Source organism: Podarcis erhardii (genome assembly GCF_964252035.2).
Source record: "Podarcis erhardii genome assembly, chromosome: 16".
NCBI classification, from domain to species: domain Eukaryota; kingdom Metazoa; phylum Chordata; class Lepidosauria; order Squamata; family Lacertidae; genus Podarcis; species Podarcis erhardii.
In genome coordinates this window covers 38,483,936-38,507,819 of record NC_138514.1, presented here as the reverse complement: position 1 = coordinate 38,507,819, position 23,884 = coordinate 38,483,936, and the positions used below count along the sequence as shown (strand labels likewise).

Sequence of the window (23,884 nt, the reverse complement as noted above, 5' to 3'; positions counted from 1 at the left end):
GCTCCGCGGCCGCACAGAGCAGCAGCAGCAGGAGCAGCAGCAGCAGCAGGAGCGGCGGCGCCATGAAGGTGAAGAAGGGCAGCGGCGCCGGAGGAGGAGGCGCGCCCGGGGCCGGCGCTGGCGGAGGAGCCGCCGCCGCCGCCGCCGCCGCCGCTTGCACCGAGGAGGAGCTGCTGCGCAAAGCCGCCATCAGCCCCGAGGACGTGCTGGGGCTCCCCAAGATCACCTCCGGTAAGGCGGCCCCGCAGGCCCGGACCCCCCTGCACCTCTCCAAGCGCCGTGCGCCCTGGGCGCAGCGCCAAAGCGCAATCCCTCCGGACGCAACAACGCCAGGCCCCTTGCCCGCAAAGACCAGTCTTTTTGAAATATCTATATAGTGGGGGTCGGGGTGGGGAGGGGGGTCCCTGAATATTCAGCCCCCCGATCTTCCACACCCCACCCACTTCCACTCGATCCCTCTAGGGGCCGCAAGGGGTGTCCCTGCTGCACCTCATTGGTCCTCCCTGGCAAAGTCGGCGGGGGGGGCTCTCTTCTGTCTCCACCCGCGCTTTTCCTACATGGTAGTCTTTTCCGCGGGAGGGAGAAAGTTGAATGGAGGAAAGGAAGCAAATAAAGTAGAATAAATGCTGCTGTTCGTTTATTATTATTTCATTCCTGTTGGGTTATTAACATCCCAAGAGTGTCGTTATTTTGACTTTTTGCAAGTCTAGATGGTTATTTATACTCCTTGTGGATAATTTTTTGGGTTTTTTAATCTTTTTTGGCAGACCACAATGGAATAAAGTATTGCTCCAGAGCCCCCTCCTGTGGTTGTTTACTCAGAAGTTGCCCCATGGGGCTCGCTTCCCCTAGGGCCTAGGTGACCCAAGACCCAAGCAGTCCATGGCAGGTTGCTTAACCAGACATGTGAGTCCATGTCTGAAGCAGGCATGACACGAGTGTTACTGTCGCCTCTCAGTTTGCACCTGTGTTCTTCCAGGGGGCTTATGGCCTGCTATGGCTGGCTGGAGTTCTGGTGGTCCCCTGATGCTCAGAGGCTCCTGGCACCTGAATTCCACCTGTGTCTGGCTTCCGCCCAACTGTGGAATCTCTCCCGCAAGGATCGACTTGCCAGGATACCTCCCTTGCATTGGAGAGAAGCGGAAAGGTGTCCCCGCATTGAGTTTTCAAAGTTAGCGTGTGAATAGTTGGAGAAGATGATAAGGCTTTTAATGTTTAGGGACTGGTAACTTGAAGTAGTTGTGCTTGATTTCCACCTCCTCCCTCCTCCTCCCTTTTTCCTCTTGTGCCATGTCTTTTTAGATGGTGAGCCTTAGTGCTGACTTTTTGGGAGCCACTTTCGAGAACCTTTTGGGCTAAAGGCACAAATGCTGTCAAGAAACAGGAGGTTTGCACGTCTCCAAGCTCTGTCACTTCCTGGAGTGCAAAAGCAAACGGGCTCTGTGAAGGTCTAGTCAGTGCATGGGTAGGCAAACTAAGGCCTGGGGGCCGGATGCGGCCCAATCACCTTCTAAATCCAGCCAGTGGATGGTCTGGGGATCAGTGTGTTTTTACATGAGTAGAATGTGTCCTTTTATTTAAAATGCATCTCTGGGTTATTTGTGGGGCATAGGAATTTGTTCTTTTTCCCCCTCCAAAATATAGTCTGGCCCTCCACAAGGTCTGAGGGACAGTGGACCAGCCCCCTGCTGAAAAAGTTTTCTGACCCCTAGTCTAGTGTGTCCTTTGGGAGCTTGCCCAGGGCAGGTGTGCTTTTGACCTGCGTGGTGGCAGCTTTGTGGCTTTCCGCCCTCAGACAAGGCTCTGGCAGGGAGAGGAATAGCTCCGGTTTGGGAGCAGGGCTCTAAGGTTTCGGTCCCCAATGTTCTCTCCAGGTGGGACTGGGAATGTCCCTCCTGCCTGAAACCCTGGAGAGCCACTGCTGCCTGCCGGTTAGTGTAGACCAGAGCTTTCCAAGCTGTGTCAAGACATGTTTGTGTGTCGTGCAAACACTGCTGACGCTCCTCTCAGAGCTGGAAAATGGTTGGTTTAACCAGGGGTCAGCAAACTTTTTCGGCAGGGGGCCGGTCCACTGTCCCTCAGACCTTGTGGGGGGCCGGACTATATATATATATATTTTTTTTTGGGGGGGAGAACGAATTCATATGCCCCACAAATAACCGAGAGGTGCACTTTAAATAAAAGGACACATTCTACCCATGTAAAAACATGCTGATTCCCGGACCGTCCGCGGGCTGGATTGAGAAGGCGATTGGGCCGGATCCAGCCCCCTGGCCTTAGTTTGCCTACCCATGGTTTAACCTCTGGTTTGCTAGTAAAACTGAATTATGCTGCTGCGAAATGATGCGTGTCTAAAAAGTGTGTCACCTACATGAAAAGTTTGGAATGCCCTGGTCTGGGGGCAGGACCAAGATGGTCCAGTTGTCTGGTATAATATAGGGAATTTCCTATCTTCCTATTTAATCCAGCTCTTAATCCAGCCCCATGAGGACCGGAATCTTGCTTCTTAGGTCTAGGGGAAGGGCCTTAGCAGATGCTTCCTCTCTCCCTTCTCTCTGCAGCGGCTCATGGTCTTGGTTTGACTCCTGTAGCTGTCTGTATATTGCTGAGGACTGCAGTTCAATCCTCCTGTATATTCCACTCTCAAAGTTTGCATTCAAGTGCATGTGGCCTGAGATTTCCTCTGCTCCTGGCGAGCCAGACGGTTTTGTGGTTCGTTTTTGGATCTCAGTTAATTAGGGGTGTATAAGATGTGGGAATGTAGCAAGTGACTTTCTCCCAGGTCAGACGGTTAACCCATCTAACCCAAATTTGTGCCTCCTGTCGATGCGTTGGACAGGTCATTCCCCTGCCAAACCACAGGGTGTAGAAAGCAGACCAGTGGTCCATCTAGCTCAGTATTGTCCGCACTGAGTGGCAGCAGCAGCAGCAGCTCTCCAGGGTTCCAGGCAGGGAGCCTTTCCCCCAGGATTATGTGGAGATGCCATTGCGAATTGAACCTGGAACCTTCTGCATGCAAAGGAGGCAATCTACCACCAAGTTGCAGCCCCTGAAAAAAGCAGTGCGAGATTCTAGTCCTCATGGTTCTGAATTATCTCTGAATTACCCCTGTTTATAAAAGGGCTCACACCGCATCATCTTCACATTCCACATTTAGGAACACAAGAAACTGCATTGTACCAAGTCGAACCATTGAGCCATCCAGTTCAGGAGTGCCAGCACTGACTGGCAGCAGCTCTCTGAGGTTTTATGTGGAGAGTCTGTTCCAGCCCCACCTGGAGATGCTGCCAGGGATGGAAACTGCGACCATCTGCAACTGAAGCCCTCTTGCTCCCCGCGCATTGGAGGATTGGAGTCGGGGGGGGGGCATGAAGATTAAAACTCTTGATGCATCTTTGCCAATTTATTGATTCTGGAGGCTTCCCGCTTGGGCTGGGTGACCATGTGCTAGGAGCTGCCAGGAACTTTGGCCTGCTGTTCATTCCCTCTATTTATTCGATTCTGTTTAATTCTTGACCTCCTCCCCACAAATCATTCCAGAGCAATGAATGAGAATGTCAATAATTAAAAAAACCCACCCATATTCATCAAACAATTTTGCACCCAGGGAAGATGAGATAAGGATCTTTGCTCAAGAGATTTCTTCGAAAGGAAAGGTCTTTGATAGACCCTGGAAAAGCAGCAGAGATGGTGTCTGCCTGAGACGAAAAAATAAGGCGTTCCAAAGGTTGGGTGCTGCCACACTAAAGGCCCCGTTCTGTAGGAAAGGTTCTGCGAGAGGCCATCTCCTGCGGAGCAGAGGGATCAGTTGGGCATATAATGCGTTAGAGGATCTTTTAGGATCCCTCCAGGCTGGTGGCGTGTTTTTGTGCGTGTGAAGTTGAGTTCTGTATCATGACGTTGATGCAACGAGAGTGTATTAATAGTGGATTTTTACTGGACCGTCCACACGTCGTTCCGCAATATTAGCTGTTCTGCGATAACTACTCCAATGTTGCCACAGTATTGCCCTCTGAAGGGACACTCTTGAGCTATAGTGTAACAAAAGATAAACTGGAACTTGTGCAGCTATGGAAAGTTGGACGAAATTATTCAGAAACTTTGGAGCATGTGCCAGTGATAAACTAAGTGTGTGCCCACCATGAAATCTTTGCAGGCACAGTGTCAAAAGTGTTACAGTCTAACCACCCCGTTAACGTCTTGTGCGCAAATAATTATTTGTTTATTTCATAAAAATTATACTTGATTGAACCCCCCTCTTGATTGAACCCCCCTCCCCCCCCAACCTCAAAGTGGTTTACAAAAAGATGAAACATTAAAGTCAGGGGGGAAACTACAATGCACTGAAATATAGAAGCTGTTAAAATGCTATAGTGGATTAAAATTCACACCAGCTTTTATGGGCAGGCTTGTCTAAACAAGAACGTTTTTAGTAGACTCCAGAAAGAGTGCAGGTGACCTGATCTCATAAGGCAGGGAGTTCCAAAGTGCAGGTGCCGATGGAAGTGGCCAGCACTGGAACAGCTCAATTTGTAGAGCACGAGACTCTTAAGGACATGGGTTCGAATCCTGCGGTGGGCAAAATATTCATTGTATTGCAGGGGGTTGGGCTGGATGACCCTCGGGGTCCCTTCCGACTCTACAATTCTAGCATTCTAAGTTGAATGCATTATTAAAAGGGTGTCTGGAGGACCCCTTGGGTATCCGGTTTCCTTGTCTTGGGGAAGGGGCTGCAGCTCATTGATAGAGCCCCTGCTTTGCACCCAGAAACTCTCAGATTCAGTCCTGGGCAGCATCTCTGGGTGGGGCTGGGAGAGACTTCTTTTCCTACATCCTGGAGAGCCACTGCTGCCCGTCAGAGCATACACTGCTGAGCTAGATGGAGCAATGGTTCCGGCTGGCAGAAGGCCACTTCCTATGCTCCTTTGGGTCCAGCCCTGACCAGGGTGAGGGCTACGGGGCACATGCGGGTGTCCTGTTGGGGACATCCGGGCAGCCGCTATGGGAAGCTGCCTGCCAGCCTCTCTGGGCCTTTTGTCTGACCCAGCATTGCTGAGTCCTGTTCCCACTTCAAACCGAGATCCTCTTTGTCTTAAGAACATCAGAAAACCCTCCTGGACCTGGCCAAGGCGGACCCACCATGTCCAGCCTCCTGCTCTCCCAGTGGCCACCCAGATGCCCCCAGGGCAAACCCACAGGCAGGATTCGAACACAAGATATTCCCACATTGCAGGGGGGCTGGGCTAGATGACCCTCGGGGGTCCCAGTTTTGTGGTTCTATGAGGAGCCTCGCTGCTTCCGACTGTGGAGGCAGAACATCAGATCAGGCCTGGCTGCAGGATCAGGCCAGTGGCTCCTCTGGTCCGGCATCCTGTCCTCAGATGGCCACCCCAACGTCCTGATGGGTAGCCCGCAAGCAGGATCCGAACCCGAAATCCCTCTTGCCTCTTGTGGTTTCAGAAGTCTCGCTGCCTCCCCATAGCCCTCTCCTCCTCTGGGAATTGGTCTGATCCTCTTTCAAAGGGGTTGGGGCCCCCTCCTGCTCTCCTGCAGGACATCCAGTTCCCCCTGTCCCCTTCCTGAGCAGCTGGCACTGAAAAGGTGTCCTTGCAAGTGATTAAGCCCAACTCGAACCCTCTGCGTCCCCTTCCCTATTGCCCAGATTTGCGTCTCGCTCTCAAGGCCTCGCGCAAAGAGGGCGGCCGATTAGCCGGGCATTAGCCCTGGGTGCCTCTCACCTCCTCGGTCAATAGTGATGCTCCCTGCAGAGCGAGGAATAAATAGACTGTTTCGGGCATCTTCCGCGACAGCTGGTTCTGCACGGCACTTTTTAGATTTCTCTCGGGCACCTTGCCTCTCGTCGTTTCCATTTATTTGCTTCCTAGAAATTCACACGCCGCTCGATTGCTTAAAAACAAAGCCGCCCCTCCAGGCCAGTTATGAAAAAGAGACAATTATCTAGGAGAAGTAGCAACAACCGTAACCGAAGGCTGTTGAAATGTTAGGTGAAAACTCGCAGCAGCTTTCTGAATGTCTGGATGGGCTTGTCTAAATAAAAAAATGTTTTCAGTAGGCACTGAAAGCAGTACAGGGAGGGTGCCGGCATGATGTCAATAGGCAAGGAGTTCCAAAGGTCACCACTCTAAGAGATTGAGTTATTGCAAATGCATGTGTGTTATTTATGCAATTCTTTGACCCAAACCTTTGCTGTAACTTGGTGCCAGGATGGATTTGTTAAAAATGCAACATTAAAATACTTGGGAGTCCTTTGTCCATTTCTAGGCACCCCAGTTTAAGAAGGACGTTGACAAGCTGGAAGGTGTGCAGATGAGGGTGTACAAAAGGATCAGGAAACCTTGTGAGGAACGGTGGAAGTAGCTGGTCAAGAGAAGACTGAGAGGAGATACGATAGCCATCTTCAAATGTCTTGGTTGTTTTCTCCAGCTCCAGAGGGGAGGGCTCAGAACAATGGCTTCAAATTGCAAGGAAGGCGACTCAACATCAGAAGAACTTTCTAACAGGAAGAATTGATCAAAGTGGAACGGATTCCCTCTGAAAGACCCTTTTAAACAGCAGTTGGATGGCCATCTGTCAGGGATACTTTAGCTGAAATTCCTGCATTACACAGGCTGGACTAGGTGACTTTGGGTATCCCTTCTGACTCTATGTATCTTCAATTTATCAGAGGTTATTAAAGAGAGCTTGCTCCTTCATGGATCACTGCCTTGCCGTGGCGAAGGGGCTTGGATAACTCAGAGAAGCTATGAGCTATGCCGTGCAGGGCCACCCAAGATGGACAGGTCATAGTGGAGAGTTTAGACCAAACATGATCCACCTGGAGCAGGAACCGGCAAGCCACTCCAGTATCCCTGCCAAGAAAACTCCATGGACAAAAACAACAGATGTATGGAAGTGAGAGCTGGACCATAAAGAAGGCTGATCGCCAAAGAATTGATGCTTTTGAATTATGGTACTGGAGGAGACTCTTGAGAGTCCCATGGACTGCAAGAAGATCAAACCTCTCCATTCTGAAGGAAATCAGCCCTGAGTGCTCACTGGAAGGACAGATCCTGAAGCTGAGGCTCCAAGACTTTGGCCACCTCATGAGAAGGGAAGACTCCCTGGAAAAGACCGTGATGTTGGGAAAGATGGAGGGCACAAGGAGAAGGGGACGACGGAGGATGAGATGGTGGGACAGTGTTCTGGAAGCTACCAGCATGAGTTTAACCAAACTGCGGGAGGCAGTGGAAGACAGGAGTGCCTGGCGTGCTCCGGTCCATGGGGTCACAAAGAGGAGGACACGACTAAATGACTAAGCAACAACAAAGAGAGCTCGGAGGGCTACCTGTCAGGGATTCTTCAGCTGAGATTCCTGAATTGTAGGGGGTTGGACTAGATGGCCCTTGGGGTCCTTCCAGTTATAGGATTTTAAAATCATGTTTACACATCAGGTTGCGGGAGTGGAATTGGGAGCTGTTTTGTGGCCGAGCTGATGGCCCAGGTGAGGGGGATTCCTTCCTCCGACCCGGGATGCACGTCAAAGGGAGCTCACAGGCCTCTCCTCCTCCTCCCTCCGCCCATCAATTTTTCCTTTTGCAGATCACCTTCCTATTTATAGCTGTGCTGTGGTAACTGCTAATGAACTTATCTCAGAGCCAAATCCCTCAGAGAGAGGGAATTATCTCCTTGCTACGCAGATGGGCTCCTGTGTGTTGATGCGGGGATTCACCGGGGCTCCTGCGTCATTAAGGTGGGATTCTTTAGGACTAGTAACTTACAAAACAACCCTCGCTGGTCCATGTCAGCAGCTGGTGTTGACCGAGAGAGACCCAGGCACACCCTGGCACAATAATACCGCAGATATCTGTGGCCAAAGTGGATTGATTTACTCTGTGTTTAAATATGCAAAGTGCTTCTCCCCTAACCCCCATTTAAGATATTATTATATCAATATCTATCTATCAACCAATCTAGTTTTTTTTTCCTTTTGAATAAATTTTTATTAGGATTTTTTTTTAAGGTTACAGAAAAAAAAGAAAATATATGAATCAAAACAGAACAATCAAAAAAGAAAAAGAAAGAACAATACATAAAAAACAAACATCATCCAAGAACAGAAAAAAAAAACCCCAAGTCAAACCTTTACATCACTTGCTTTCATTCGCTTACTTGACCTCCTCACACCTCCCATTTTTATATTCTAGTTCAGTTAGATATTTCAGCAAATCCTTTCCAGCTTTGTTTTTATCTTAATAATTTATCTTAATATACTGTGATTTTGCATTCTCTTCCTTCACCAATTCATTTTTGCTTAATCCTTTATATCTTTTCTGCTAAAACCACATAATTTTATTCCAACATCTTTCTAACATTTTATTCCAACATCTTTCTAACATTTTATTCCAACATCTTTCTAACATTTTATTCCAACATCTTTCTAACATTTCTAATTTTACAATATTTCTGAAGATAAACTTTAAATTTTTTCCAATCTTCTTCCACCAACTCTTCTCCTTGGTCTCGGATTCTGCCAGTCATCTCAGCCAGTTCCATGTAGTCCATCACCTTCATCTGCCATTCTTCCCGGGTGGGTAGATCTTGTGTTTTCCAGTACTTTGCGATAAGTATTCTTGCTGCTGTTGTGGCGTACATAAAGAAAGTTCTGTCCTCCTTTAGCACCAATTGGCCGACCATGCCCAGGAGAAAGGCCTCTGGTTTCTTCTGGAAGGTATATTTAAATACCTTTTTCATTTCATTATAGATCATCTCCCAAAAGGTCTTAATCTTTGGGCATGTCCACCAAAGGTGAAAGAATGTACCTTCAAACCAATCTAGTTTTTGTTTTGTTACGTATTTTGCGTCCTCATTTTGTATTTTTTATGTTGTTAACTGCCCTTTGATCCTACGAAAATGTAGGTCATAATACAAATGTAATTAATTAATTAATTAATTAATTAATTAATAATAATAATAATATAGCTCCCATTTTGCAGATGGGGAAAACTGAGATGGAGAAGGAGTTGTCTGCTGTATAGAGCTGGTGGCCTACACAAAGTCCCTGGGTAGGAACTCCCTTATTTCTTGGTTAGAAGACTAGGACATTGGAGACAGGGTTCAAATCTCCCCCTGACCTTGAAGCTCTCTGAGTGTGACCTTAGGCTGAGAGAGGCTCTGGGTGGCCCCAACCTACCTCACAGGGTTGTTGTGAAGACAAAGCAGGGAAAGGTGTGTGTGGAATGTCTGTCCCACCTCAAGCCCCTTGCAAGAAACCTGCTTTTAGTCTATTGCTATTTTAACACTTTGAATATCTCGACTTATTCTTGTTTCCCCCCAAGGCATTGCTAATTTTATCGCATTATCTTTCCCCCCTCCTTTTTGCAAACACATGGTGTATAAACGTTAAGAAGTAAATAAGCCTGGGATATGAATGCCCTAGCAAAAAGAATAACATGAACGTCAATAAAATAATTGCATCTTTAAAAAAACGCCTCTTTTGGCGCTCTCAACACCAGAAACACTTTTCAAAAAAATTAAACTGCAAGCAGAGACGCTTTGGGGTTTCAGGTTCCTCCTGCTGACCTCAAGGGCTTGAATGTGCAACTTGTGTGCCCACTGTATCTGCCTGCGGCTTCCTATCGCTTCCCGTCTTGCCACTCCGAGCGAGAGACCTTCCTTCAACTTCCTCTCCTTCGCTCTCATAACACCCTAATCGCTGATTCTCTGGGCGTGGGTGTCCTCGCCTTTTACCTGGCTTACCTCAACACTGCGGGGTTTTAAAAATAGCCCCTGAGCTTATCAGTTGCCCGAGCAAAGCTTGTTAGGCAACAGGGCTTTGGGCAAAGGGGGGTTGGCCTGTTTTCCTCCTCTGGGGGTGGAAGAAGACGCCACGGCGTCCCGCAGCTCTGTTTCCATTACGCCGCAGTTTGCCTCCCTCCAAAAACGCCGACATGATTAGCCATCCGCCGTGGCGAAATCGCTTAACTTGCAATGGATGGACGCAACTTACTTTGCAGAATGATGTCGTGAGTGACGTTTTCTCCCTCGTCCTTTCGGTGCAAAAGGAAGCTGGGTGTGTTCATCGGTTGCATATTTCTTGCAGAATGAAAGTTACAACAGTTGCGTCGACCCATTGATTCCTGCATTGCAGTGGGTTGGGCTAAATGGCCCAACTCTACCAATTCTTCCAACTCTACAATTCAATAATAATAATAATAATAATTGTCAGCGCGCCGCAGCTTTGAAAATAATAATAATAATAATAATAATAATAATAATAATAATAATAATAATAATAATAAATTATTTATACCCCGCCTATCTTTGTGGCTTAGGGCCCTCGTATTTACGGGACCGCCTCTCCTGGTCTACCCCGCAGAAGACCTTAAGGTCCATGAATAATCATAGTTTAGAGGTCCCAGGCCCTAAGGAAGTCAGATTATCCTCCACCAGGGCCAGGCTTTTCAGTGGCTTTTCAGTGATGGCTCCGACCTGGTGGAATGCTCTGTCCCAGGAGACCAGGGCCCTGCAGGATTTAACCTCCTTCCGCAGGGCCTGTAAGACAGAGCGATTCCGCCTGGCCTTTAATTTGAATTCAGCCTGATCTTTTATTCCCATTCCTTCCCTCCCTCTTCCCTTTTTATGAAGATTTCCCACTCTGGGATCCCACAGCTAATTCTCCCCTGGTCTAATTTAGCCAGCTAGCCCTGGTGATCATCTAATGTTTATTGGATGGATTGTCCCTCTAAATTGATTTTTGAATTCTGAATTTATTGTTATTCACGTTTTATACTGTATTTTATGCTGTTTTTTGTTGCATCAATTAAGTGTTTTAAATTTGTTGTTAGCCGCCCTGAGCCCGGTTTTCTGAACTGGGAAGGGCGGGGTATAAATAAAAAATTATTATTATTATCTGGCTGGGTTTCCCAAGCTGCTCTGGGCGGCTCCCAACAGAATATTAAAAAGCACAATAAAACATCAAACATTAAGAACTTCCCTAAACAGGACTGCCTTCAGGTGTCTTTTAAAAGTAAAATAGTTGTTTATTGCCTTGACATCTGATGGGAGGGCGTTCCACAGGGCGGGCGCCACCACCGAGAAGGCCCTCTCTCTGGTTCCCTGTAACCTCACTTCTCACAGGGAGGGAACCGCCAGAAGGCCCTCGGTGCTGGACCTCAGTGTCTGGGCTGAACGATGGGGGTGGAGACGATCCTTTCTGTTCCAGACATGAAACAAATAAACAAACACGAACCATTTCCTCTCCCAGTGCCTAATCTAACATTCAACTTTGCTTCAACTTTTTTATTTCATGAAATTTCTGCATTGCAGGGGGTTGGACTGCTAGATGACCCAGGGGGTCCTTCCCAACTCACCACTCCTGTGAATCTATGTTTTGTGCACTGCTTGATTGTAGAAAACCTCACCGCAGTCTCCTCTTAACTTATCTCACTAGCTTATCTAACTTAGATGTAACTTATTTCAAAGAGCGGTGGTTTTCCTGTGACCTTTTTGACTCTCTTGAGTTTCGCATTTGGGGCTCGTTGCTTTTGCGCAACGACGCCTCTTCCTGCACGTTGCGCAGAGCTGCTCGCCTGCGTGTTGCCCGGAAGCCGCCGGCCTCTCTCAGCTTGTGAAGAAAGAACATACAGGCGGCATTCGCACCGCGTTTTCCCAGTGTGCCCCTGTTCAGGAGCCGCTAAGTGTCAGCAAATCTGCCAATCCCCCCATTTTTCAAATCTTAAATTCGGCTCCCCGCGTTTCCACATCCGGTTGTGACTTTTTCCCCTTAAAAGAAATCCTTAATAAAAATCTGCAACATTTGGTGTGAATTTCTTGAATTTTTCTACACAATTTTACGTGATATTGTGTGTTTTTGTGTGTGTGTTTGTGTATTTGCAAAGCGGTATTCCCTGATAGACTGTTTAGGGAAGCTTTTAATATCTGAAGGACTATTGTATTTTAATATTTTGTTGGAAGCCACCCAGAATGGCTGGGGAAACCCAGCCAGATGGGCAGATGATGATGATGATGATGATGATTATAATACTGCATTTTTTTCTGTCATTTTCACTTATATGTTCCTTTTTGATGTACTGTTTACTGTAGCATATATATTTTTGTACAAGTTCCCTGTCTGGAGATTTGCATTGCAAAATTAAAAGAACAGCAGATTTTGGAGGGCAGCTATACTCTCAGCACTTGCATTGTTTATTTATTGTGTATTTATTCGCATCTCTCTCCCGCCTTTTACGCTGAGAAGCTCAAGGTGACTTACACGGTTCCCCCCTCCTCACTTAACCCCCACAACACCCCTGTGAGGCAGGCGAGGCTGAGAGAGGCAGTTTCTGACCCCCAAGGTCTCACCTGGTCTGTGCTTCATGGGCCAAGGGCGGGATTCGCACCCTGGTCTCTCCCAGGCCCTGTTGTTGTTGTTTAGTCGTTTAGTCGTGTCCGACTCTTCGTGACCCCCTGGACCAGAGCACGCCAGGCCCTCCTGTCTTCCACTGCCTCCCGCAGTTTGGTCAAACTCATGCTGGTTGCTTTGAGAACACTGTCCAACCTTCTCGTCCTCTGTCGTCCCCTTCTCCTTGTGCCCTCCATCTGTCCCAACATCAGGGTCTTTTTCAGGGAGTCTTCTCTTCTCATGAGGTGGCCAAAGTATTGGAGCCTCAGTTTCAGGATCTGTCCTTCCAGTGAGCTCTCAGGGCTGATTTCCTTCAGAATGGAGAGGTTTGATCTTCTTGCAGTCCATGGGACTCTCAAGAGTCTCCTCCAGCACCAGAATTCAAAAGCATCAATTCTTTGGCGATCAGCCTTCTTTATGGTCCAGCTCTCACTTCCATACATCACTACTGGGAAAACCATAGCTTGAACTACATGGACCTTTGTTGGCAAGGTGATGTCTCTGCTTTTTCCCAGCCCCTAGTCCTCATTTAGGGACGTGGGTGGCACTGTGGGTAAAGCCTCAGCGCCTAGGACTTGCCGATCGTCAGGTCGGCGGTTCGAATCCCCGCGGCGGGGTGTGCTCCCGTTGCTCGGTCCCGGCGCCTGCCAACCTAGCAGTTCGAAAGCACCCCCGGGTGCAAGTAGATAAATAGGGACCGCTTACTAGAGGGAAGGTAAACGGCGTTCCGTGTGCTGCGCTGACTCGCACATGGCCACGTGACCCAGAAGTGTCTTCGGACAGCGCTGGCCCCCGGCCTCTTAAGCGAGATGGGCGCGCAACCCCAGAGTCGGACACGGCTGGCCTGTACGGGCAGGGGTACCTTTACCTTTACCTTAGTCCTCATTTAATTCCCACGACATCCCTGTGAGGTAGGTGAGGCTGAGAGGCAGGGATGGGCCCAAGTTCACATGCAGTGAGCTTCGTGGGACAAGGTGTGTGTGTGTGTGTGTGTGTGTGAATTCGAACCCTGATCTCTCCCAGTTCAGAGTCTGATGCTGTAACCACTCCGCAACTGCTGCCTCTCAGAAACGGCAAATAAGGTAGGGTTGTTTTTAAATGCAAGCAGAATTGACTTCCTTTCTCCTCCTGACACATTATTTTCTTGGGTTGCCCACAGGGTGCGTTTGATTTAAATCAAATTGATTTAAATCATTTTGTTTAACAGAAAGAGTCATTCTTGCTGGTATAATCTTAATATTTACAACCAGAGGAAGGTTTCATTTTTGGACAACTTTTCTGCTGTACTTTATTGGAAGGAGAAAAACAATCATTTCCTTAATAACAATTTAAGCAATTTATTCAACTTAAACACAATAACATTATAGCATATGTACCCATGTTTGTTAACTGATGTGGTTAAATGGTTTTGTTGTTTAAAAAACTTTAACCGAGTTTTAGCACACATGAAAAACTTAAAACAAATCCTTATTTCCTGATGAATAGCCTTTGGATTACAATGTAACTTAAATAGAAAACTATCTTTAGTAAGATATTTCCTCCAAAAGCATTTTATTTAAAAAATCCAATTTAAATATATATTTTTTATTTAAATAAAAAAAAATCCAATTTAATTTTTTTTAAAAAAAAAATAATAATCATTGATTTTTATCCACCCTGGTTGCCCATCTTCCTCATTGACAGCCACATGGGCACTCATCGTAGAGGTGCCTGGTGATGGGTGCCAAGGCCCGATGGCCACCTCTAGCTGCGATTCTCGTGTTGGCAGGGGTTGGACTAGATGACCGCTGGAGACCCCTTCTGTGATTCCAGAGCCTCGGAGCAGAGGGGCTGTGGGAAAGGGAGGCTGAGCAAGCTGGCGGGAGCCCCTTTTGCTCCACCCTGGTGACTTGACCGCTCTATCTCCCTCCCACCCCAGATAAGCCATGGCCACACCATCTCCATGGCAACTGTTGCTGAGGGGAGATGGCCGTTGCCATGGTGCTGGGAGGGGGGACAGCAGGGGGGGCAGTGTGGGCAACTCTGACTGGCCTGCACCATTAACCGGAGCAACATTCGCCAAGCTGGTGCCCCCACCGTGAAATTTTACAGGGACATGCGAAATCGTGCAAGGGTTTCACCCATCTCAGTATTGTCTGCACTGATAGGCAGCAGCGGCTCCCCAGGGGTTTCACCAGGGAATATTTCTGAGCCCTACCTGGAGATGCTGCCGACGGGGATGGAACCTGGGCCATCTGCATGCCAAGCAGCCGCTCTGCCACTGATCTACATGCCACCCTTAAAAGAGAGGGGCTAGTCCTCGTGGTTCTCATTAAAGAGATGCTTTGAATTAGCAACAGAGGAAGCAGCCTTCTGCCGAGTCAAACCATTCACATCTAGCCCAGTGTTGCCTACACTGGCTGGCAGCAGCACCCTTCTAGGGCCTCTCGCAGAACTTCCTCTAAAAAGAGAATAAGTTTCCAGCCCTCATGGTTCTGAACTAGAGGCTGGTTTAAGCAGGGGCAGAGGAAACTGGCTTAATCCCACGGCAGACCATTTATTCACCTAGTTCAGTATTGTCTGCACTGGCTGGCAGCAGCAACACCTCCAGGGTTCTGGGCAGCAGATCTTGCCAGCCAGCTTACTCACCAAGAGGGGAAGGAATCTGCACAGCTGTTTCCCACTGAGTTTCAATGACTATTTGCAGATAATCTAGAAGGCCAATTCTTTTTAAATATATCTACATTGGTATCCTCAAAAATATTCAGCAACATTAATTTTGGACAGTGGTAGTGTGTGTGTATTTAAATTTTCTGCTTCATAATTTAAAATACTCATTTTACACGGAAGGGACGTTCTTTCATCTCTGGTGGACATGTCCGAAAGTGAAGGCCTTTTGGGAAATGATCTATAATGAGTTAAAAAAGGTATTTAGATATACCTTGCCTAAGAAACCGGAGGCCTTCCTTCTGGGCATTGTAGACCAGAATGTGTTAAAGAAGGATAGAACTTTTTTTATGTATGCTACAACAGCAGCAAGAATTCTCATCGCAAAGTGTTGGAAGACACAAGATTTACCCACACTGGAGGAATGGCAGACGCAGTTGATGGACTATATGGAACTGGCGGAAATGACTGGCAGAATCCGAGACTTGGGAGAAGAAAAAATGGAAGAGGACTGGAAAAAATTTAAGGACTATTTACAAAAATATTATAAGCTGTATGAATGTTAAGAAAATGCACTTTTTAGGAAATATTAGCCCCAGCAATGGTAATTAGGTGAAATTAAAATTAAGGCACAAGAAAAGAGAGGTGAAATTAAGAAAAATCTTTATTGCATTACGTTTTAATCACAATATATAAGATCATGGTCACAATAACTTTGACTTTGGTAACATGAAATTGAAAGATACAATAATGAACTGAAAGATACAATAAGTAAGAAATAAGATAATAAATAGCTGAAGATTTTGTATTATGAACATTGGGTTATAAATATATTGAAAAGGGTAACATGACAAAATGAAAGATACAATAAGTGATGAAATAAGATAACAAAATGCTGAAATTGGTATTATAAATAATGCAGATTCGGGAAGATGTGGGGAAGTCCAAAAGATTCTGTAAAAGAAATATGATTTATGAAACTTTTGTATTTTATTCTTTGTTCTTTTTTATTCTGTAAAATTAATAAAAATATTTAAAAAAAAAAATAAAATACTCATTTTACACCCTTAAGATATCAATGACTTCCCTTCTTGCTTTCCACGGTTCATTTTACATATCATATATCCCTGCATATTTTACAAAAAACTATACCATTCAGTATTCCATTATGGCATCCATCAAAGCTTATTTGCACTGCTGAATTTGTCTCAATGCTGCCAGCGTTTTCAGCTGTACACTGTTATTTCCCATATATTAAACGTTTTTCTGTCTTATTTAAACGTATGTTTGTGCACAACTTGTTTCTTTTGTAATATTTATCCTTTCCGTCAAGATTAAATTTAAAAAACCTTGCCCAATTTACATTGCCATCATAAATGATAACACGCCAAGTTTATCACAACCCCTCCAACAATGAGGGGATATGGAAGGAAGCATTTTTGACACTTGGAAAGGAGGGATGCCTTCCTTGTGCGTCATTTTTCCTAAGGAAACTAGATACAGATTTCAAGGGGTGGAATTCCTATATTTCATTCCAACCTCCGGGGAAAAAATGTGTGCCTGTATCTGTTTCCTATATCCTTTAAAGGGTTCCATAGATCTGCGGCTTGATGGAGGTAGAAACTGTCTCCCAAGCCTTGTTACACAACCGTTTCTACGGGGATATACCCTCAGTATTTATTACTCCTGCTATGCAAAAATCCCCAAATGAATCTCAACTTCAATGTCTAAAATCCCTGGTAGAGGACAAGGATCCTGAGATCATTCATTCATAACTTTGGCTGATTGACATCTGATGCCCTTTTTAAAATGTGTTGTAGAAGGGGAGGATTATTGGGTTGTTCTTGTTTTTATTATGTATTGTGTGATCTTATATTGTGATTTTTAATGATTGACGCTTTATTATGTTTTTATATTCTGCTGGAAGACGCCCAGAGTGGCTGAGGAAACCCAGCCAGATGGGCGGGGTGTAAATAATGCAAATTTATACTTTATATTATTTTATATTTTATATTTTATGATCTGCCCCGAGACCTGTGGGGACAAGGCAGTATAAATGTGCAATAAATAGATAAATAATAAATAATAACAATTAATCAATTGTGCAGAGTACCAACTGGGGCGCTTGGGCTGCCTCCTTGAAATACCCTCGCGCAGCCGCCCCCTCGCAGCTGACCGCACCCTGCTGATTCGCTGCATCCGATCCGGCCAATCTGAGATCTGCCCAGATGGTCCATTTGCCGATGAGAGCGGCTAACCTCGTTAGCCGTCCGGAATTAGAATCCTTTTAGGGTGCGGGGGCCGGGGTGGGCGGCCGCTCTGAGAGGCTTAGGGCGGGCGAGTGCCGCGGCCTCTGGGCAAATGGCAAGAGGGAAGCTACTCTCTGTTAGCAGCAATAACAATAAAAAGGCAAAATACTATTATTTTTTATTGCTGTAATGTCACAGAGCACAGGTTGCAACTTTAAAACGCAATACCCAAAACAATTTGAAAGAACTTGCCTTGTTTACCTATGCGATTGACTTGAGCCCATTTGATCACTCTGATCGGGGAGGTTGGCGCTGCCAGGTCACACCCGTTCTGCCCTTGTAAGAACTCGGCTGCTTAGCGTGGCAGCGTTTGCACCTTGGAACTCCCTGCCTCTTGATTTCAAGCACCTGCTAAGAACAATTTTGTTCGGGCAAACCTGTCCATATGCTTAGGAAGTTAGGGTAATTCTAGCCTGTTTGAGTATTTTACCTTTTGTATGCTTTGAAGTAGGCTTGCAAATCTTTCTTGGTTTTCTTATTTTGTCATCTTGTAAACCACTCTGACATTTTTGCCATCAACTGGTAATAATTTTATTAAATAAAAAATAAATGCTACCTTCTTCAGACTCTGCTTGGAGTCCTGGGGTAAGTCCAATTCTGGGCACCCCAATTTAAAAAGGATGTTGACAAGCTGGAAGGTGGGCAGAGCGTCCAGGATGACCAAGGACATAGAAACCAAGCCTTATGAGGAGTGGTTGAGGGAGTTGTGTATGTTTAGCCTGGATAAGAGGAGATTGAGAGGAGAAAGGATAGCCATCTTCACATATCTTTGGGATATTCAAATATTTCACATAGAAGATGTAGCAACCTTGTTTTCTCCTCTGAAGGGTAGGACTCGAACCCGTGGCTCCAAGTTCCAAGAAAGGAGATTCCGACTCAACATCAGGAAGAACTTTCTGGCAATAAGAGCTGTTTGACGGTGGAACAGCCTCCCTTCAGAAGGTGGTGGACTCTCCATCCTCGGAGGTTTTTAAGCAGAGATTGGCTGGCCATCTGTCCTGGATGCTTTAGCTGGGATTCCTGCATTGCAGCGGGTTGGACTAGATGGCCTTTGGGTATGCCTTCCAACTCTGCAACTCCATGATAAATTGTGCCACTAACTAACATGAGTTTTTAAAGCCCCGAACAACTCAGGCCCCACATAGAGGGAAGGCCTCCTCCTTCCCCACAGTCCCCATTGAGTGTTGAGATTTGCAGGCGGTGCCTTCTTGGTAGTTTCTCCCCCTGCAGATGCTCAGTGGCTGAGGGAAATAGGGCCTTCTCTGTGGTGGCCCCTAAGCTAGGCAACTCACCCCAAAGAGGTGCACCTGCCACCTTCATTGTCCTGCTTCCCTTGAATGCTGAATGCCTTTCTACTCAGGCTCGCAACATTCAGGGTACATATTTTAGGACCGACTTGATTTTTGTGATTGTAGAGTCATGGAAATAGAGAACTGTTGGAAGGGACGCTGAGGGTCATCCAGTCCAACCCGCTGCTGCAATGCAGGAATCTCAGCTGAAGAATCCAGGACAGATGACTATCCAATCTCTGCTTAAAAACCTTCGAGGATGGAGAGTCCACAACTTCCAGAGGGAGTCTGTTCCACCGTCGAACAGCTCTTGCTGTCAGAAGGTTCTTCCTGATGTTGAGTCGGACAAAAAACAAAAAACAGCTTAAAATACAGTATAAAACATGAATAACAATAAATTCAGAATTCAAAAATCAATTTAGGGGGGAAATCCATCCAATAAACATTAGGTGATCACCTGGGCTAGCTGGCTAAATTAGTCCTATTTGGGCCAGCGAGGAGACCAGGGGAGAATTAGCTGTGGGATCCCAGAGCGGGTAATCTTCATAAAAAGGGGAGAAGCAGGGAAGGAAGGGGAATAAAAAATACTAGACTTCTAGCTTAGAATTGGCTTTTCTTGCTGCTGCATCTCACGTCGAATCTGACTATGTACTAAGATGGAACTTACTGTTTTCTGATCCATAATTGACTTCTGACTTTCTCAGTGATTGAAACGAATTATTGCGTTATACATATCTTTGAGAGTTTGAGTTTGTAATCTCTGTTAGAGATTGTAATCTCTATTTGAGTTTGTAATGCTTGTCAGAATACATACTTTTGAATGGATCAGTTTTTGTTAAAATGGACTATTGATTTGTGAGTAGGGACCACTCCCACTAGGGAAACGAACATTGGCCTTGGTGTGCTTTTTACTTGGTATATTTAATAACAAGGACTACAACTTATTTAACGCATCTCACTGTTGGCACAGATTTCCCGGGGTTCCCTGGGAGAGCGCCTCTCTGTCGGGGAGGAGCAGGGGCCCAGATCCGCCTCCTCTATTTAGGTGTATTGGGCTTAGCGGCTGCAAAGGAGCTTATCCTTTTTGTTCTGTCAGAGGGCAAAGCCTCTTAGGGTTGGCACGGCTGCAGCCGCAGGGGCACCAAATGCCAGCCTGGGAGAGGGAGGAGGCAGAAGGGAGAGGCTTTGCGAAGGAGGCGCTGGCCGTTCCTCACGAGGGGGAGAGGCAAAGCACCATTCTTCCTTTGATACAAAAATAAAATAACATAAAAATCCTGCGTTAAAGAATTTAAAATTTGACGGCAGTTGTTGCCGCTTCAGGACTCTGACAAAATAATAATAATAATTTAGAAGCTGCCTTAAAGCAGTTCTAGAAATAAATTAGCTGGATTCTGCAACCTGTATGGGAAATTTGAACGCTTTTTATTCTGCTTGCGGAATAGGGACAGGAGGAAAGGATTGTATTATTAGTTTTCTAACATATGATTTTCAACAATCATTAAACATACTTTTATATCGTATACAATTTTTTTTTACTTCCATCAATCACATCTGAAAATTTTTCAATCTTTCCCACTTAATTTACATTTCTTACTTTCACTATTACATTTAAGTATCATAACTAATGTCTCTCTGCTTTCTCTTCTTTGCAATGTTTCATATATTCCTCCTTACAAAACTTCTTGTAGTCCTACTAGCGTAATTTGTTGATTGCAGTTGCTCTTCAAATAGGAGGAAAGAATTGTATTCACCTTCCTCCTCTGGTTACAAGCAGATGGCGTTGGCTGCATGTTTCCGGTGTCTGCTTCCAGTCATAAGGTCTAGAAACTTGCTTTGAAATTGAGTTTTTGCAGGATTATGGTGTACGCACAGCCACAACACCAAGCCTGTTTCCACCTGTTGATGTGGATTTAGGTTGAGTTCAGTCGCAGGCCTATTCTCTGCATAGACCCCACAGCAAGAGGAATGAGAGATGGGCGAATCTGGCAATTCTGATGTCTCTCATTTTCTCATTTCTCACTCAGCTCACCCCATTTCAGCATCGTAGAATGGTAAGAGTCGGAAGGGACCCCCGAAGGTCATCCATTCCAACCCTCTGCAATGCAGGAATTGCAAACAAAGCATCTATCAATTTGCAATTACTATTATTTGTTTAAGTCCCTTGTGGGAATTCATCAGCAACATACATTTTTCCTACTGTACTCAATTTATACATGCACTTTAAAAAAACAAATCAGTGAAATCTGACCTGCACCAAATTTCTCCCCCCCCCCCCAATTAAAAGAAAAGCGGAGCAGCTTTCGAACCCTGCACCTGCCTATGGGGCAGGCCTGAACCCTTTGGCCCACCTGCCCTCCTAACTGCGACGACCCTTCTCTCCCGCAGACTACCTCTGCACCCCGGAGGAGAACGTCTACAAGATAGATTTCACCCGGTTCAAAATCCGAGACATGGAGTCGGGCACGGTGCTGTTTGAAATCACCAAGCCGCCGGCTTCAGGTAAGTTCCTAGTCCTCGTTATTCTGATGGAAGGGACTGCTTCGAACAGGAAGCTGCCTTACAACTGAAGCTGACCATTGGTCCATCTGCCTCAGTATTGTCTGCACTGGCTGGCAGCAGCTCTCCAGGGATTCAGGCAGACAGGCTTTCCCCCCAGACTTACCTTGAGATGCCCCTGGGGTTTAAACCTGGGACCTTCTGCATGCAAAGCTGTTGCAAGGCTCTAGTCCTCATGGTCCTGCTTTAAACAGGAGCCTCGTACTGTGTCTGTTCAGTGGCAAGGGGTCTACAGAGTTTCTGGCTGGATGTCATTCCCAACCCTACCAGGGATCGAGCTTGGGACCTTCTGCATGCCAAGCAGGGGCTCTTACTCTGAACCACACCCCTTCCCAGAGGTCTGGATGCTTTCTCGCTTTGTCACAGATTTCTAGCATTTTGTTTTAGTGCTTTTTGCTGTTGTTAAACCATGGAACTCCCTGCCACAGGAGACAGGATCCCCTTGAAGAGCCCTCTGGTGTGAGACCCTTAGATACATCAGAGAAGGATCAGCACCCGCCTTGTCTTCAAGAACGGCAGTACCAAAAGATCCAGGTTCGGAACACGGGTCTGTGGTCTCCGAGCCACTGTGTTCCTAAGGTTTCAGGGGGTTTCCTCATGAGGAAACAATCCCTGGATCTCCTTCACAGCCGCCATTGGTGGTCCAGGTGTGGTTTAGGAGGACAGCGTATCTAAGGCAGCAGTTCTCAACCTGTGGCTCCCCAGATGTTGTTGGACTACAGCTCCCATCATCCCTGAGTTCTGGCCTTGCTAGCTAGGGGTGATGGGAGTTGCAGTTCAACAACATCTGGGGACCTACAGGTTGAGAAAGGCTGTGATGGACCCCCTTGGCTTGGTCCAGCCAGACTCTCCCCTCCATCTCCTCCGAGAACTCCTCTTTAGAGAACTCGCTTTTGCTTTCAAGAGTCAAGTTCCTCGTCTTCATGATTCTGTGGGAGCAAACAGGGTGCAGGACTAGACGGGCCGGCAGGCTCTTCTTGCATTGGAATACCTGCCCTGTAGCTTTCATTTTCTCTCTCTCCTCCTTCCAGAGCGAGAGCACAGTGACAAGAAGGACGTCGACCCCAACGCCGGGCGCTTTGTGCGCTACCAATTCACGCCGGCGTTTCTGCGACTGCGTCAGGTTGGGGCCACGTAAGTGACCTGGCAAGGCCTTCGCTTGGATGCAGAAACCTTCCCTCTTCCATGTCTGTTTGGATAAATGCACCTTATAGGCCAGGGAGGGGCAGCCTCCAGCTCAGGGTCCAAATGCTGCCTGGGGCTGATGGGAATTATAGTTTGCAACATCTGGATGGCACCCGGCTGGGGAAGGCTGTTCCACACAGGCTGGCAGCAGCTCTCTTGGCGTTTCAGACCAGGGATATGCCCAGCCCTAATGGGAGATCCACCTGGGGCCTTCTGCATGCCAAGCAGGTGCTCTGTACCCACGAACTGTGCCAGGGGCTCTGCCACTTCGCGAAAGCCCTTCTCTGAAAGATAAAGATTCTAGTCCTCATGGTTCTGAGTTCAGAGCTGGTTTAAGGGTCGCAGGAAGTTGCCTTAGACTGAGTCAGACTGTTTGTCTGCCTAGCTCAGTGATGCCTACACTGACTGGCAGCTACTCTCCAGGGTTTCAGGCAAGAGTCTTGCTCTGCCCAACATTGCGGGTTGAACCTGGGGCCTTCTGCAAGCAAGACAGCTGCTCTGCCACTGAGCTATGCACTTCCCCTCTCTTTGAGAGTTAAAAAAAGTGACTCCTCGCTGATAAATTGTCTCCCACTTTTTCACAGAATCATATAATTATTGAAAGGGGCCCTCAAGGTTTCATCTAGTCCACCCGCTTCAGGGCAGGAATCGCAGTCTGCTAACGTTCTGTTCTGATAGTTTTATGACTCTGCTGTTTTGAAAAGTCTGCCTTCCGCCACTACGTTTTGCAGGGACCTCAGCTTTCTCTTCCCCCTCTCTCAGGGTGGAGTTCACCGTGGGCGACAAGCCCATCAATAACTTCCGCATGATCGAGAGGCATTACTTCCGGGACCAGCTGCTGAAGAGCTTTGATTTCGAGTTCGGCTTCTGCATCCCCAGCAGCAAGAACACCTGCGAGCACATCTACGAGTTCCCCCAGCTCTCCGAAGACCTCAGTAAGCGGCTGCCAACGGGGGGGGGGGGGGGGCGGACAGTAGGGCAGCAGGAGCCGGGGGGGGGCGACCTCCGGAAGTCGTTGGACCCCACCTCCCAGCAGGCATTGCTTGGGAATGCTAAAAACTCACAAAGACCAGCCCGAGTTCGAAAGCTTCCTTCCGCCATCTTGATTCAAAATGTCGTCTGATTGTACCAACCTGCTCCATTTTGGGCAAGGTCACTATTGGCAAATCATTTTACCCATCTGTATTATTATTATTATTATTATTATTATTATTATTATTATTATTATATCCCACCTTTTACCCAAGGCTTCTGCCAATTAAAACAACCGCAACACAAAAAGCTAAAAGCATACAGAATCATTAATTAAACTCTAACAGAAATGAAATAATATAAAAAACTTTATCTATTAAAATATGGGTAATATAAGCAGCACAGGGCTATTTAAAAGCCCTTTCCTTAAAAAAACAAACCAAAACAACAACAACAGCCAGTCAGTCCCCAAAAGCCTGTTGGAATAGAGCGATCTTCTCCTGCTGGCAAAGGAAGCGGCAAATCTG

At 46.7% G+C, this 23,884-nt stretch overlaps 1 protein-coding gene across 1 annotated transcript in view; it reads left to right on the top strand.

Moving 5' to 3' along the window:
• The window catches only part of UNC119 (unc-119 lipid binding chaperone), a 28,788-nt gene continuing 4,904 nt past the window's right edge, over positions 1–23,884 (top strand). Inside the window, exons 1-4 of the mRNA XM_081843756.1 lie at positions 1–231; positions 21,030–21,143; positions 22,232–22,334; positions 23,148–23,320. Of these exons, the coding sequence (XP_081699882.1) occupies positions 63–231; positions 21,030–21,143; positions 22,232–22,334; positions 23,148–23,320 (559 nt within the window). The 5' untranslated portion in view covers positions 1–62. The remainder of the gene's footprint in view (positions 232–21,029; positions 21,144–22,231; positions 22,335–23,147; positions 23,321–23,884) is intronic.